We start from the raw sequence: 14,078 nt of genomic DNA on the forward strand, positions 1-14,078 counted from the left end.
GGGTCACAGATCCGAGGCCCAGATCCCCGGGGCAGCGTCTCGAGCTGCCCGCCCCACCTGCAGTATGCAAATTTAACGGCCATCTTTGTTGGGTTAATTTGCATACTCTTCTGATTGGCTGATGGGCATAGCGAGGGTATGGTCAATTAGCATCTTTGTCCTTTATTAGTGTAGCTAGGGATTTAAGATACACAGATGCACACATCTGTCAAAATTCAGAGATTATATACTTAGAATTTGTGTAATTCCCTGTTTGTAAATGTTATAATTTTTTAAGTTTAAAAGATACTGGTCTCTCAAATTGTTTTGAACAGGTTTTGGCAGCCTATGACCTGACAAAGGCTGAAGTAATGCAGTGGTGGAAATGGCCCAGACTTTAAAGCTATCCAGGCATAAGTTTGAATATCGGCTCAGCCATTAGGCTGTGAATCCTTAGACAAGTTACTTAACTTTTCTGTTTATTTATCTGCAAAAAGGAAACAGTAACACAATGCTCAACATGTAATAAGTGCTCCATAAATAGTACCAAATGATAAACTGACATTTGAGATGATTACAGGTCACGGGACCAAAGGTGGTATCATTGCACATCTCATAGATGCCATTTCAACCAAGGTGTGTTAGCCTACTGAGGGTTATGTATAAATCACTCCAGGGATAGTTGTGTTTTGATAAGGTCCCCTGAAGATTAAAACGTTACAAAAAGTAACCCCTCTTCCTCCCATGGGGTGAATGAATGAAGAGTTAGAAAAAATGCTTGGCAGATTGGCTCTCAGTTCCCTGAGCTGCACTCACCTCAGGGTCTGTACCTTCTTCATAGGAGCCAATGCTGAAGATCATGCCTTCAAATGTGTGGTCCACCCGCAGGACAGCCAAAGCCAGGCTGGCCACTGTCAGATTTGCTGTCCTCCCCAAAAACTCCATCTTGTGACCGGCACGGTTGATTATCCTCAGAATTCTGCAAGAAACACCAGGTAGAGAAGAGCATTCCTACCTTTTAAATGTAAAAAACCCATCCTCCTTATAAGATTTCCTAAGTGTGAGACTTTTCTTTGAGTTTTAATCACTATCTTCATTTTGTTAAGGAATTATTAGATAGGAGCCTTGGTTTTGCACTCAGACAGAAGGTCTAAATCTTCGCTCCTCTGATTTCTAACTATGTGGGCACATAAATAACATCACTGAGTTTCCATTTCCTCACATGTGAAGTCAGAGTAATACTAGCACTCATCTCAAAAGATTTTCTTAAAGATTAAATAAAACTATTGTATGTAAAGCCAGAACCTACATGGCCTCATGGGCCAAGACATTTGGACTTTTTTCTACATGTAACAGAAAGCCACTGCGTAGTTTTAAAAGCAAGATAATGACATGATATGATATATACACTAAAAGATCATTCTGGCTGGTATGTAGAAAATAGACAGAGAGAGGCAAGAGCAGAACAGAGAGACCAGTTTGCAGGTTACTGTAGAAAGTCAGATGAGACAAATGGAGCTAGGAATAGGAAAGTGGTGGTAAAGACAGAGAGAAGTAGATGGATTCCAGGAATATTTAAAGGATTTAAAAATTATGTACAGCCCTGGCTGGTGTGGCTCAATTTGGTTGGACATCCTCTGGTGCAGCAAAAAGTTGCTGGGCCCATTCACAGTCAGGGCACATGCCCAGGTTGCAGGCTTGATCCCTGGTAGGGGGCTTGCAGGAGGCAGGTGATCAATATTTCTCCCTCACACCTATGTTTCTCTGTCTCTCTTTCGCCCTTCCTCTCCCTCTCTCTAAAAAAATCAATAAAAATTTTTTTAATTTAAAAAATTATGACCCTACCCAGTTTTGCTCAGTGGATAGAGCTTTGGCCTATGGACTAAAGGTTTAATTCCAGTCAAGGGCATGTACCTCGGTTGCAGGCTCAATCCCCGGCCCTGGTCAGGGTATGTGCAGGAGGCAATCAATCAATGTGTCTCTCTCACATCAATATTTCTTCTCTCTGTCTCTCCCCTCCTTTCCACTCACTCTAAAAATCAATGGAAAAATATTCTTGGATGAGGATTAACAACAACAAATTATATGCAGTGCCTCATACAAGACTTGGTTACTTGTTGGCTGCAAGGTAGAGGGAGGTACGTAGCTTTATTCTTAATTTTTTTTTGCTTGAACACTGGGTGGAAGCATTTTATAGAAATGGGCAACATTGGGGAAGCACCAGCAGTGGGGAAATAGATCCGAGGTTTGGTTTGGGTAACTATTTATTTGGAAAGTCATTCTCATTAAGGTTCCGTTAAATTTTGAATGCATTTTTTCACAGCTTAGTTTTCAATGCATAGCTATGTGACCTTTAAAATTGGTGATTACTATATGTGAAGGAATTAATAACAAATAGTATGAAACAATTTATTTTACCAAAGTATTAGTACTTACTCATTGCTTACTTCATGTAGATCAGATACTGAATTGTTTTGCTTTCCCAAAACAGCATCGATTATTTGTAATATAATCTTGGTTAGTTTCATACTTATCTCATCACATTGTGAAATATCAGATAATTTAGAAACAATAATCCTTGTTTCTTCTTCATCCAGAGAGGGGGACTTATTTATCAAATTTAAAATGTGCTTAGCAACATCATCTGCATTCTCTGGAGAAACAAAATAGAAATGGAAAACCTGCTTTAGTTAGTTTGGAGCCATGCTGCTTCATTCTCTTTGAAAGGTAAAGGTAGTGAAATGCAAATACACATAACATAACAAAGTTTACAGAAGGAAAACAATGGACCTCAATTTCTACAATAGATGGAGTCTCAGAAAGTAGCACATAAGCCAAGCTCTTATTCATTAAATCCTATTTTAAATACACCAGAGAAACCTTTTTGTCACTGAAGAATCATACTGCAATCAGATTTTAATTAATTTAAGACTTTTAAAATATTTTATTGATTTTTAGAGAGAGAGGAAGGTAGAAGGAGAGAGAAACATTGATATGAGAATGAGACATCAATCTGTTGCCCCCTGCATACCCCCTACCGGGGATCAAACCCACAATCCCAGCATGTGCCCTGACCTGAATTGAACTGGCAACCTTTCCCTGCATGGGATGATGCCCAATTAGCTGAGCCACATTGGCCAGGGCAAGTTAAGACTTTTGAATATTGGATTGAGTTAAGTAGGTCCCACTTTTACTCAAATATCAGCAAACACTCAGTCTGTGCTTTCATAATCAAGGGTGATAGTGACTGTTTTTCTGTCAAGAACCAGCAGCCCACAGGAAAAACAAAACAAAACATGAACCACATAACAATAAAAAGCAACTTAATTTAGATTTTTTTCTAGAGAGTAAGAATAATGGATATTAACTCATTCACTTTTCTTCATTTTTTGTTATGGAAATTTTCAAATATGCACAAAAGTAGAAAGAAGAGTCTAATGAATCCCCACGTACTTCATGAATTACCTTACTTCAACAAGTGTCAATGAAGAGCTAATCTGATTTAATCTATACTCCCACCCACCTTCCACAAGCCCAAATTATTTTAAAGAAAATTCCAGGCAGCATATAATTTCATCCATAAATACTTCAGTATGCATCTCTAAAACAAAGGACCTTTGCTTATCATAACCACAATACAAATAATACTCAAAATCATCAAATATCCACTCAGTACTCAAATGTCCTTAATTGTCTCATAAATGCCTTTTTAAAATAGCTTTTGTTGGAGGAAGAAAAATGGTGGCCGAACAGGCAGACATGTCCTGCACCTTGTCCCGGAGCGGAGGAAGGAGCAACTAAATCAGTGATGGCGAACCTATGACACGCGTGTCAGAGGTGACACGCGAACTCATTTTTTTGGTTGATTTTTCTTTGTTAAATAGCATTTAAATATATAAAAATAAATATCAAAAATATAAGTCTTTGTTTTACTATGGTTGCAAATATCAAAAAGTTTCTATATGTGACATGGCACCAGAGTTAAGTTAGGGTTTTTCAAAATGCTGACATGCCGAGCTCAAAAGGTTCACCATCACTGAACTAAATCAAATAACATCCACCCAAAATTGGTGAATTAGACACAGCTGGTGAGATAATTCACAGCCAGAAAGGACAGAGGATGCCTGGAGAATGGTAGGATCCGGGATCTGGGTTGGAGAGATGCATTACCACCGGGCCATGAGGGTCAGGAGAAAGCTGCACTGCACCAAGTCCGAGTCCATTGGGAACAGGAATAACATCCAACTGTGGAAAGGAAGTCCACAGGGCTGCTGGTGGCAGGGGTTTCTAGATCTAAGTCCACAGCCATGAGAAGCTGTTCCCAGAAAGGCAGCCTGAAGAGCTGCCTGAGCCATGCAGTGCCAGGGGGAGAGAAACTCACAGTCACATGGTTGTTTTGCCTTTGTTTTGTCTTTGCTTTTACTCACTAAACGCAGTTCATAGGACCTTTCAATTACAAACACTCACCCGAGGCTGTGGTGCAGATAGAGGTGCAGATTTGTAGAGTCTGAGGAGAGGCAGTGAAGGAGAGCATAACAGGGAGAAGTGACCAGGAACCCAGCACTGAGTCTTTCCTGACCCTCCAAACCTAAACAGCCATTTTTCTCCTGAAGAGCCAGCCCCTCCCAGCAGCTTCAAGACAACTAATACAGCCACATCCAGCCTACCCCATGAGCTTTTCAAAGGAAGCAAAGACTCTGAATAGCCACAAAGAGCCCTCAAGGACTGGGTTGAAGAGAGGCCATTCAGTCCCAGAAAGCGATACAGCACTACCCCCAACTAAAGCCCTGCCAGAAGCAGACACTTGAGTGATTAAGATTGACAGACAGATTAAGGCAGACAGGTAAAGCGGGCACAATGGTCCCGCCTGCTTGCAACCAAGGCTGTGGAAATAGACACAAACAGAGGAGCAGTGTATCTCTTGGAACTTCAACATGATGCTGAATACCTAACAGGAAACTGAGAAGTGACAGACAGAACAAAAGAGTGTGTTCTTAAACCAGCCCCCGTGGGGCATTAAAACTCAGCTGAAGTGAACGACACTTCACTTTTTTATTTTTTATCTCTTATGTAAAAACATTTTCTTCATTTTTGTTTTTGTTTTTTTAAATCTTTTTTTGTATTATTTTTCTTCATTCTATTTTTATTATTTTATTTTACCTTATTTTTTCCACCCTTTCCTTCCTCACTTCTCCCTTTTTAATCCTGTTTTTTCTTCTCCTGTCCTTGCTTTAGGTTTTCTCTTTCCTTTCCTTTTACCCCTTGTTAAAAATTGATCTCAACCTGCTTTATTGACGTTATTATTATTGTAGTCTCTGTTGGCTTACTCATATATCTAATTTCCTCTCCCCTGCTCCAAGTCCATGCACCCTTCTCTTTTCTCTTTATTTGCTAGGCATTTTTTTATGCTGTTGTTTTTCTTCTCCTCTCTTGCTCTCTTCTTCTTCTAGTTGTTTAATTAGTTTCACTCTAAACTCAAGCCTATCTGCTCTCCCCTCTATTCTCCTTTTCCAAAAATAAATGAACAAATGAATAGATAAATTTTAAAAATTATTTTCTATTTATTTATTTTTCTTCTTAACCACTCATTTTCTTTCTACCTCCTCTGTACTGAACCATGGTCCTGTCCCTACTCATTCAATTCTTTAACCTTACTTTCTATATATAAGCTCTGCCAATACAGATTCTGTCCCCACCTTTTTTCTGAGTGTTTGCTGTTTGCATTTTTTGGTTTATTTGTTTGTTTTTGTGGTGTTTTCTCCCCATATATTTTTTATTCATTTTCTTTTCTCTCTTACTTTTTTCCTTTTCTCAATATCATTTTTGCTTTCTTTTCTCTCTCCTAATTCTCTTTTCTCTGGTGGTCACTTTTATTGGGGTTATCAGTGTCATGAGTACACTCGTGTTTTCTTCCCTTTGTGTTGTATCTTGTCGAGTTGTATTTTGTACTGTTCAGTCAACATGGTAGAGAACCAGCCGCATAACCAGATGCCCTAAGAGGAGATTCCATCCACGAACAGGACAATATCACTCAAGACCCAACTATACCAAGAGAACTCAAATATCCCAAGTAGGGGGAATCCCTAGAAAACCCAGCCTAGAAGACCTGAGAGATTGTAATTTGGGGTCCCACAAAGCTTCTACTATATAAGAAAAACTCAAAAAATCTGGGTGGCATAGCAGTTTGATCTAATACATAGAAACAATAACAAAGGAACAGCAAAAATGGGGAGACAAAGAAAGAATCCCCATATGAAAGAAAAGGAGAAATCACCAGAAAAGGAAATAAACAAAATGGAGTCAAGCAATTTGTCAGAGAAAGAATTCAGAACAATGGTTATAAGAATGCTGAAAAGGATGAAATAGAAATTAACAACATGTAAGAATCAAGAGGAAATGAAGAAGAATCAAGAGGAAATGAAGAATGACATAGGTGCAATAAAGAACACAATGGAAAGTTTCAACAGTAGACTATAAGAAGCTGAGGAACCAATTAACAAGTTAGAAAACAAGGTAGAAAAAACACCCAAACAAAGCAGGAACTGGAAAGAAAAATTAAAAAGCAGGAGGAGAGCCTAAGGGAGATTTGGGACAACATTAACGGAAACAACATCCGCATAATAGGGGTGCCAGAAGGAGAGAAAGCTGAGCAAGGAATAGAAAACCTGTTTGAAGAAATAATGACAGAAAACTTCCCTGATGTTGGGAAGAAAAAAAAATCACACAATTCTAAGAAGCACACAGAGTCCCAACCAAGATGAACCCCAAAAGACCTACATCAAGACACATTATAATTAAATTAGCAAACATCAATGACAAAGTAAGAATCTTAAAGGTTGCCAGAGAGAGACAGAAAGTTACCTACAAGGGATCTCCCATTATATTATCAACTGATTTCTCAACAGAAACACACCAGGCCAGAAGGGAATGAAATGAAATATACAAAGTGATGCAAAGCAAAGGACTGCTGTAAAAAGAAGAAATAGAAAGGGAAGAAGGAACACAGGCATAAAGAATAAAAATGGCAACAAATAAGTACCTATCAATAATAACCTTAAACATAAATGGATTAAATGCTCCAATTAAAAGACATAGGGTAGCTGAATGGATAAGAAAACATGACCCATATATTTGCTGCCTACAAGAGACCCACCTCAGAATAAAGGACTCACACAGACTGATAGTGAAGGGATGGGGGAAAAAATTTAGGCAAATGGAAATGAAAACAAAGCTGGGGTAACAATACTTATATCTGATAAAATAGACCTCAAAGTAAAGGCCACAATAAGAGATAAGGAGGGCCACTTCATACTACTAAAGGGATCCATACAACAAGAGGATATAACTCTGGTAAACATATATGCACCCAATACAGAACCACCCAAATACATTTTTAAAAAAAAACTTCTGAAAGATATCCAGGGAGAGATCAACAGCAATATAATCATAGAGGGGAACTCTAATACGCCATTGACACCACTGGATAAATCCTCTAAACAAAAAATCAGCAAAGAAACAGCAATCCTAAATGACTCACTAGATCAGATGGATTTAATTGACACCCAAAGCTACAGAATATACATTCCTCTCAAGTGCACACAGGAAATTTTCAAAGATACACCACATATTGGGACACAGGCAAAGTCTTTTCAAATTCAGGAAAATAGAAATCATATCAATCATATCAAGCATCTTCTCAGATCACAATGGCATAAAATTAGAAATTGCCTTCAATAAAAACAATGAAAAAAATAAAAAACTTGGAGGCTAAATAGCATGTTATTAAACAATGATTGGGTTACCAAAGAGATCAAGGAAGAAATAAAAAGCATCCTGGAAACAAATTACAAATGAATACACAACCATCCAAAATCTATGGGACACAGTGAAAGCAGTCCTGAGAGGGAAGTTCATAGCTCTACGGGCCTACCTCAAAAAAAAAAAAAAAAAAAAAAAAAAAAACACCAAGAAAAACCGGTAATAAATTATCTAAGCCTACAACTTAAAGGATTAGAAAGAGAGCAACAAGAAAAGCCCAGAGTAAGCAGAAGGAAGGGACTAATAAAGATCAGAGTGGAAATAAACAACATAGAGACAAAAAACAAAACAAACAAACAAAAAACAATACAAAAGATCAATAAAACCAAGAGCTGATTCTTTGAAAGGATAAACAAGATTGATGAACTTCTAGCCAGGCTCACTGAGAAACAAAGAGAGAGAACCAAAATAAACAAGATCAGAAATGAAAGAGATTAAGTTAAGTAACAACCACAGACAAACAAAGGATTGTAAAAGAATGTAATGAACAACTCTAGTCCAACAAACTGGAAAACTTAGATGAAATGGACATATTCCTAGAAAAATACAATATTCCAAAACTCAATCAGGAAGAATAAAAAGACCTGAATAGGCCAATAACTACCGATGACATTGAAGCAGTAATCAAAAAACTTCCAGCAAAGAAAAGCCCTGGTCTGGATGACTTCCCAGGGGAGTTTTACCAAACATTCAAAGAAGAACTAAAACCTGTCCTCCTCAGATTATTCCAAAAATTTCAAGAGGAAGGCACACTTCCAAGCTCTTTGTATGAAGCAGCATTACCGTAATCCCAAAACCAGATAAAAACACTTCAAAGAAAGAGAATTACAGGCCAATATCCCTGATGATCATAGATGCTAAAACCCTCAACAAATTCTAGCAAATCTGATCCAGCATTACGTTAGAAAGATCATACATCATGAACAAGTGGGATTAATTCCGGGGATGCAAGGCTGGTACAATATCTGCAAATCACTAAACATGATACATCACATAACCAAATTGAGAGATAAAAATCACATAATCGTATCAATTGATGCAGAAAAAGCTTTTGACAAAATCCAACACCCTTTCTTGATAAAATCTCTCAGCAAAGTAAGAATAGAGGGATCGTGTCTCAACATAATAAAAGCCTTATATGACAAACCTACAGCTAACATCATACTCTATGGGCAAAAACTAAAATCATTTCCCCTAAGAACAGGAACAAAATAGGGATGCCCACTCTCACCACTCCTGTTCAACATAGTACTGTGAGTACTAGCCATAGTGATCAGAAAAGAAGAAATAAAAGGCATCCAAATTGGAAAAGAAGAAGTAAAACTGTATCTGCAGATGACATGATATTGTACATAAAAAACCATAAAGACTCCATAAGAACTACTATACTTAATAAATGAATTTGTCAATGTAGGACAATACAAAATTAACACCCAGAAATCTATGGCCTTTTTATACACCAATAATGAACTCACAGAAAGAGAAACTGAAAAAACCAACCAAACAACAACAACAAAAAACAATCCAATTTACCATTGCAACAAAAAAAATAAGATACCTAGGAATAAACTTAACTAAGGAGGTAAAGTTTTTATTCTTTTATTTTGTACCTGGGAAACTACAGGACATTGAAAAAAAGATAGAGGAAGACATAAACAAATCAAAGAATATACCATGTTCATGGATTGGTAGAATTAATATCATTAAAATGTCCATACTACCTAAAGCAATCTATAGATTCAATGCAATTCCCATGAAAACACCAATGGCATATTTCACAGACCTAGAACAAACTCTCCAAAAATTCATCTGAAGTAAAAAAAATACCCCGAATAGCTGCAGAAATATTGAGAAAGAGGAACAACGTTCAAGGATCACAATACCAGATAACAAACTATATTACAAAGCCACTGTCTCAGAACTGCCTGGTACTGGCATAAGAGCAGACATATAGATGAATGGACCATAACAGAGAATCCAGAAATTTACCCAAGCCATTATGCTTAATTAATATTTGACAAAGGATGCAAGAGCATACAATGGAGTCAAGACAGTCTCTTCAATAAATGGTGTTAGGAAAATTGGACTGATACATGCAAAAAAATGAAACTAGACCACCAACTTACACCATACACAAAAATAAACTCAAAATGGATAAAGGACTTCAACATAAGATGGGAAACCATAAAAATCTTGGAAGAATCCATAGGCAGCAAAATATCAGATATATGTCATAGCAATATCTTTACTGATAAGCTCCTAGAACAACGGAAACTAAGGAGAAAATGAACAAATGGCACTACATCTAAATAAACAGCTTCTGCACAGGAAAAGAAACCATCAACAAAACAAGAGAGCCCACTGCATGGGAGAACATATTTGCCAATGTAATATATGATAAGGTTTTAATCTCACAAATTTATAGGGAACTTATACAACTTAACAAAAGATAAACAATCCAATCAAAAAATGGGCAAAGGACCTGAATGGACACTTTTTGAAAGAGGACATACAGAAGGCCAAGAGACATATGAAAACATGCTCAAAATCACTAACCATCTGAGAGATGCAAATCGAAACGACAATGAAGTACCATCTCATACTTGTCAGAATGGCTATCAACAACAAATCAGCAAAGGACAAGTGCTGGAGAGGATGCGGAGAAAAAGGAACCCTTGTGCACTGCTGGTGGGAATGCAGACTGGTGCAGCCCCTGTGGAGAACAGTATGGAGTTTCCTCAAAAAACTAAAAATGAAACTCCCATTTGACCCAGTAATCCCACTTCTAGGAATATATCCCAAGAAATCAGAAACACCAATCAGAAAAGATATATGCACCCCTATGTTCATAAGATTTGGAAGCAGCCTAAGTGCCCATCAGCAGATGAGTGGATTAAAAAACAGTGGTACATCTACACTATGGAATACTATGCTGCAGTAAAAAAGAAGGAATTCTTACCATTTGCAACAGCATGAATAAGCGAAATAAACCAGTCAGAGAAAGATAAATATCATATGATCTCACTCATTTATGGAATATAATGAACAACATAAACTGATGAACAAAAATAGAACCAGAAACATAGAAGCATTGAACAGACTGTCCAATCTATGAGGGAAGGCTGGGGTTAAGGGGGAAGAGATCAACCAAAGTACTTGTATGCATGCATATGAGCATAACCAATGGACACAGACAGTAGGGCACAGACAGTAGGGGAATGAGGGCATGTGTTGGGGGGTGGGGTGGCCAGAGAGAGGTCAATGGGAGGAAAAGGAGGCTCATGTAACACTTTAACAATAAAGAATTTAAATTAAAAAAAAACACACACACAAAAATAACAGTGGAACATCGACACAATGTAATACTATGCTGCAGTAAAAAAGAAGGTACTCTTACCATTTGCAACAGCATGGATGGACCTGGAATGCATTATGCTAAGCGAAATAAGCCAGTCGGAGAAAGATAAATATCACACGATCTCACTCATTTGTGGAATGTAATGAACAACATAAACTGATGAACAAAAATAAATCCAGAGACACAGAAGCATCGGACAGACCATCCACCCTCAGAGGGAAGGCGGACGGGGGTGGGTGGGTAAGAGATCAACCAAAGGACTTGTATGCATGCATATAAGCATAACCCATGGACACAGACAGCAGGGGGGTGAGGGCATGTGCTGGTGGTGTGAAACAGCTGGGGAGAGGTCAATGGTGGAAAAAGGAGACATATGTAATACTTTAAATAATAATTTTTTTAAAAAACTGAAAGCATCATTAAATATATCTATCTATATATAAGAGCCTAAGCAACTGTTATGACCCGATGACCAGTCACTGTGATGTGCACTGACCATCAGGGGGCAGACACTCAATGCAGTAGCTGCCCCCTGGTGGTCAGTGTGCTTCCACAGCCAACCTCCTGCAGCTGATTAACCTCCCATGGTCCCTCCTCTGGGCTGGCCGGCCTGATCAGCCCCTATTGGGATTGGGCAAGAGGGCCCCAATTGCCTCTGTCACCCTGCCAGGCTGAGGGACCCCACCTGTGCACAGATTCATGCACCGAGCCTCTAGTAGTAATAGAATAGGTATGTAACTTGTGGAACTTCATAGGCTAAATAATCCTTTCTAGAAGAGAGGGCAATATGGTAAAGAACAAGGGTCTGGATCCATGCAGACCCATCTGACTTCTGCCCCCAACTCCTTCTCTTTGACCCTGAGCAACCTACACCTGCCATGTGGGTCAGGGATGGGAGGGCACCTTTACAGCAGAGAGACTAGCAGGCAGTGCCTGAAGCAATGCAATAGGAAGTAAGTATCACCGTAGTATTCTTGCCAAAGATTGCTGGAAGCAATCAGAACAAGATTATAGCATATTCCACCAAAAACAACAGGCCTGGACTCTTCAAACATGCAATTTCATGAAAAAGGAAAAACAGGAATGCTTTTCTATATTAAAAGAGACTAAAGATGTGTGGCAACCAAATACAACAAATGATCCTTGACTGGATCCTGGATTTTTTTAAAAGCAAAACAGGACATTTTGGTAATGACAAGGGAAAATGTGGATGGGTCTATATGTTAGATGACATTATTATAACAATGTTACACAGGTTGGTTGTGTTAATGGTGTTTTGGTTATAGGTGAGAATATCTTGTTCTCAAAAATAAAGTTTAAATATTCAGGAAAAAAATAAAATAGCTTTTGTTTGAATAATTGCCTACTTTCAAAGTTAAGAGCTTTGTTAAACAAAATACAACACTAATTAGATTTTAGTTCAACATAACACATATAAAGTTGCGCTCCCTTGTGGTACCCTCTTAGCTTAAATCATTCACATTCAAGTCCAGTAACCAAAATATAATGAAAAATAATTGAAAAATATGATCTGTTGAGAAAAATTTCAGAGAGATATGCTCATAACACTCTTAACCCAGGTTATATTACAAATAACCAACTCTGTTTGGGAAAACAAAATAATAAAGCTCTGAATCAACTTTTTTCACTATTAATGTAAATTAAGAAGTCTTAACTGAGATCTTCTCAATTTCAATCTCTCTCTTGCTCTTAACCATCACTTCACTCTGTGCAACAATGTCTTACATAGGAACTGAGTAGGCAGAAAGTTCTCTCTGAGGAGATGAAAGGAAGAGGGGAGATTGAGCAAGGTTGTACTAATTTCTTTTAAATTAATATTTTGTCCTTGTTATATCTATCTTCTGATCAGTTAAAGAATATGAGAAAACAATAAGACTAGAGATGGAAGAAAAATACAGAGTGTTCACTCACAGATCTTTCCACTGCTGTAATTAAATTGTTCAGGCTTTGTTGTAAATGGGATAACCAGAGCTGCCTACCTGTGGTCATCATTTTTTGGACTGCAGTGGTGTGACTTCACTTCATGCACTCCCTGTTGTGGCAGAATGAAAGTAAACAACAGGCCACTAGGAGACCAACTATATTGTAGAAAGTAATTCTAGACCTTTAATCTAGAGTTATATGTTTTTTTAAGTAAAATTTCAGGAAAAATTACAGTCATGTAGAGTCTAAGTCCCCAAGCAAAAGCAAGAAAAGGAACCATCCATTCATTGTTTTAGAATAAATATATTCCCATTGCTTAAAATTGTTATAATTAATCTGACAGTAATTGCAATAATCAAAACAATAATATTATCTGTTATTTATTGAGCAATTCCTATGAGCCAGGATTTTAATTCTGACTGCTGCATATTCTACCCCAAAACTTACTGACTTAAAACAACAATTTGTTATTATCCATCATGTTTCTGTGTTTTGAAGAGACTCAGTTGAGCAGTTTTTGCTTGGTTTCTCTCATGCAGTTGCAGTCAGATGGCAGATGGGACTAGAGTTATTTGAAGGCTAGACTAGGCTGGAATTCCAAAATGGCCCATTCACATGGCTGGCAGTTGATGCTACCAAGGACTGGTCAGTTGAAGCTGCTGTTATTTGAGGTCAGTTGAGACTATTCCTGACACATGGCCTCTGCCAGTGGCTTAGGCCCAGTGGTATGCAGGATTTGGCTTGTGGTGTACCGGAGCCAGCTTTTATCAACTTGTGAGGACCAATTGTTAAATTTTCAGCAATTTTGTGAACTATTTGATTGTCAAATACAGCCACTATTAAAAATTAAATTATATAAACTTACAGTTAAATAAAGTATATTACAACAATGGTGATACTCAAAACATCACCTACTAATTATTTTGTTATATATTTAAAGTAGAGGCCTGGTGCACAAAATTCGTGCATGGGGGGGGAT

At 37.8% G+C, this 14,078-nt stretch overlaps 1 protein-coding gene across 1 annotated transcript in view; it reads right to left on the reverse strand.

Annotated features, from left to right (window-relative positions):
• The window catches only part of ADGRG4 (adhesion G protein-coupled receptor G4), a 114,031-nt gene that overhangs the window by 48,412 nt on the left and 51,541 nt on the right, over positions 1-14,078 (reverse strand). The window contains 2 exon segments of the mRNA XM_023757139.1: positions 796-958; positions 2,416-2,632. Of these exon segments, the coding sequence (XP_023612907.1) occupies positions 796-958; positions 2,416-2,632 (380 nt within the window).

This window comes from Myotis lucifugus, unplaced genomic scaffold (assembly GCF_000147115.1).
Source record: "Myotis lucifugus unplaced genomic scaffold, Myoluc2.0 scaffold_2, whole genome shotgun sequence".
Classification (NCBI taxonomy): domain Eukaryota; kingdom Metazoa; phylum Chordata; class Mammalia; order Chiroptera; family Vespertilionidae; genus Myotis; species Myotis lucifugus.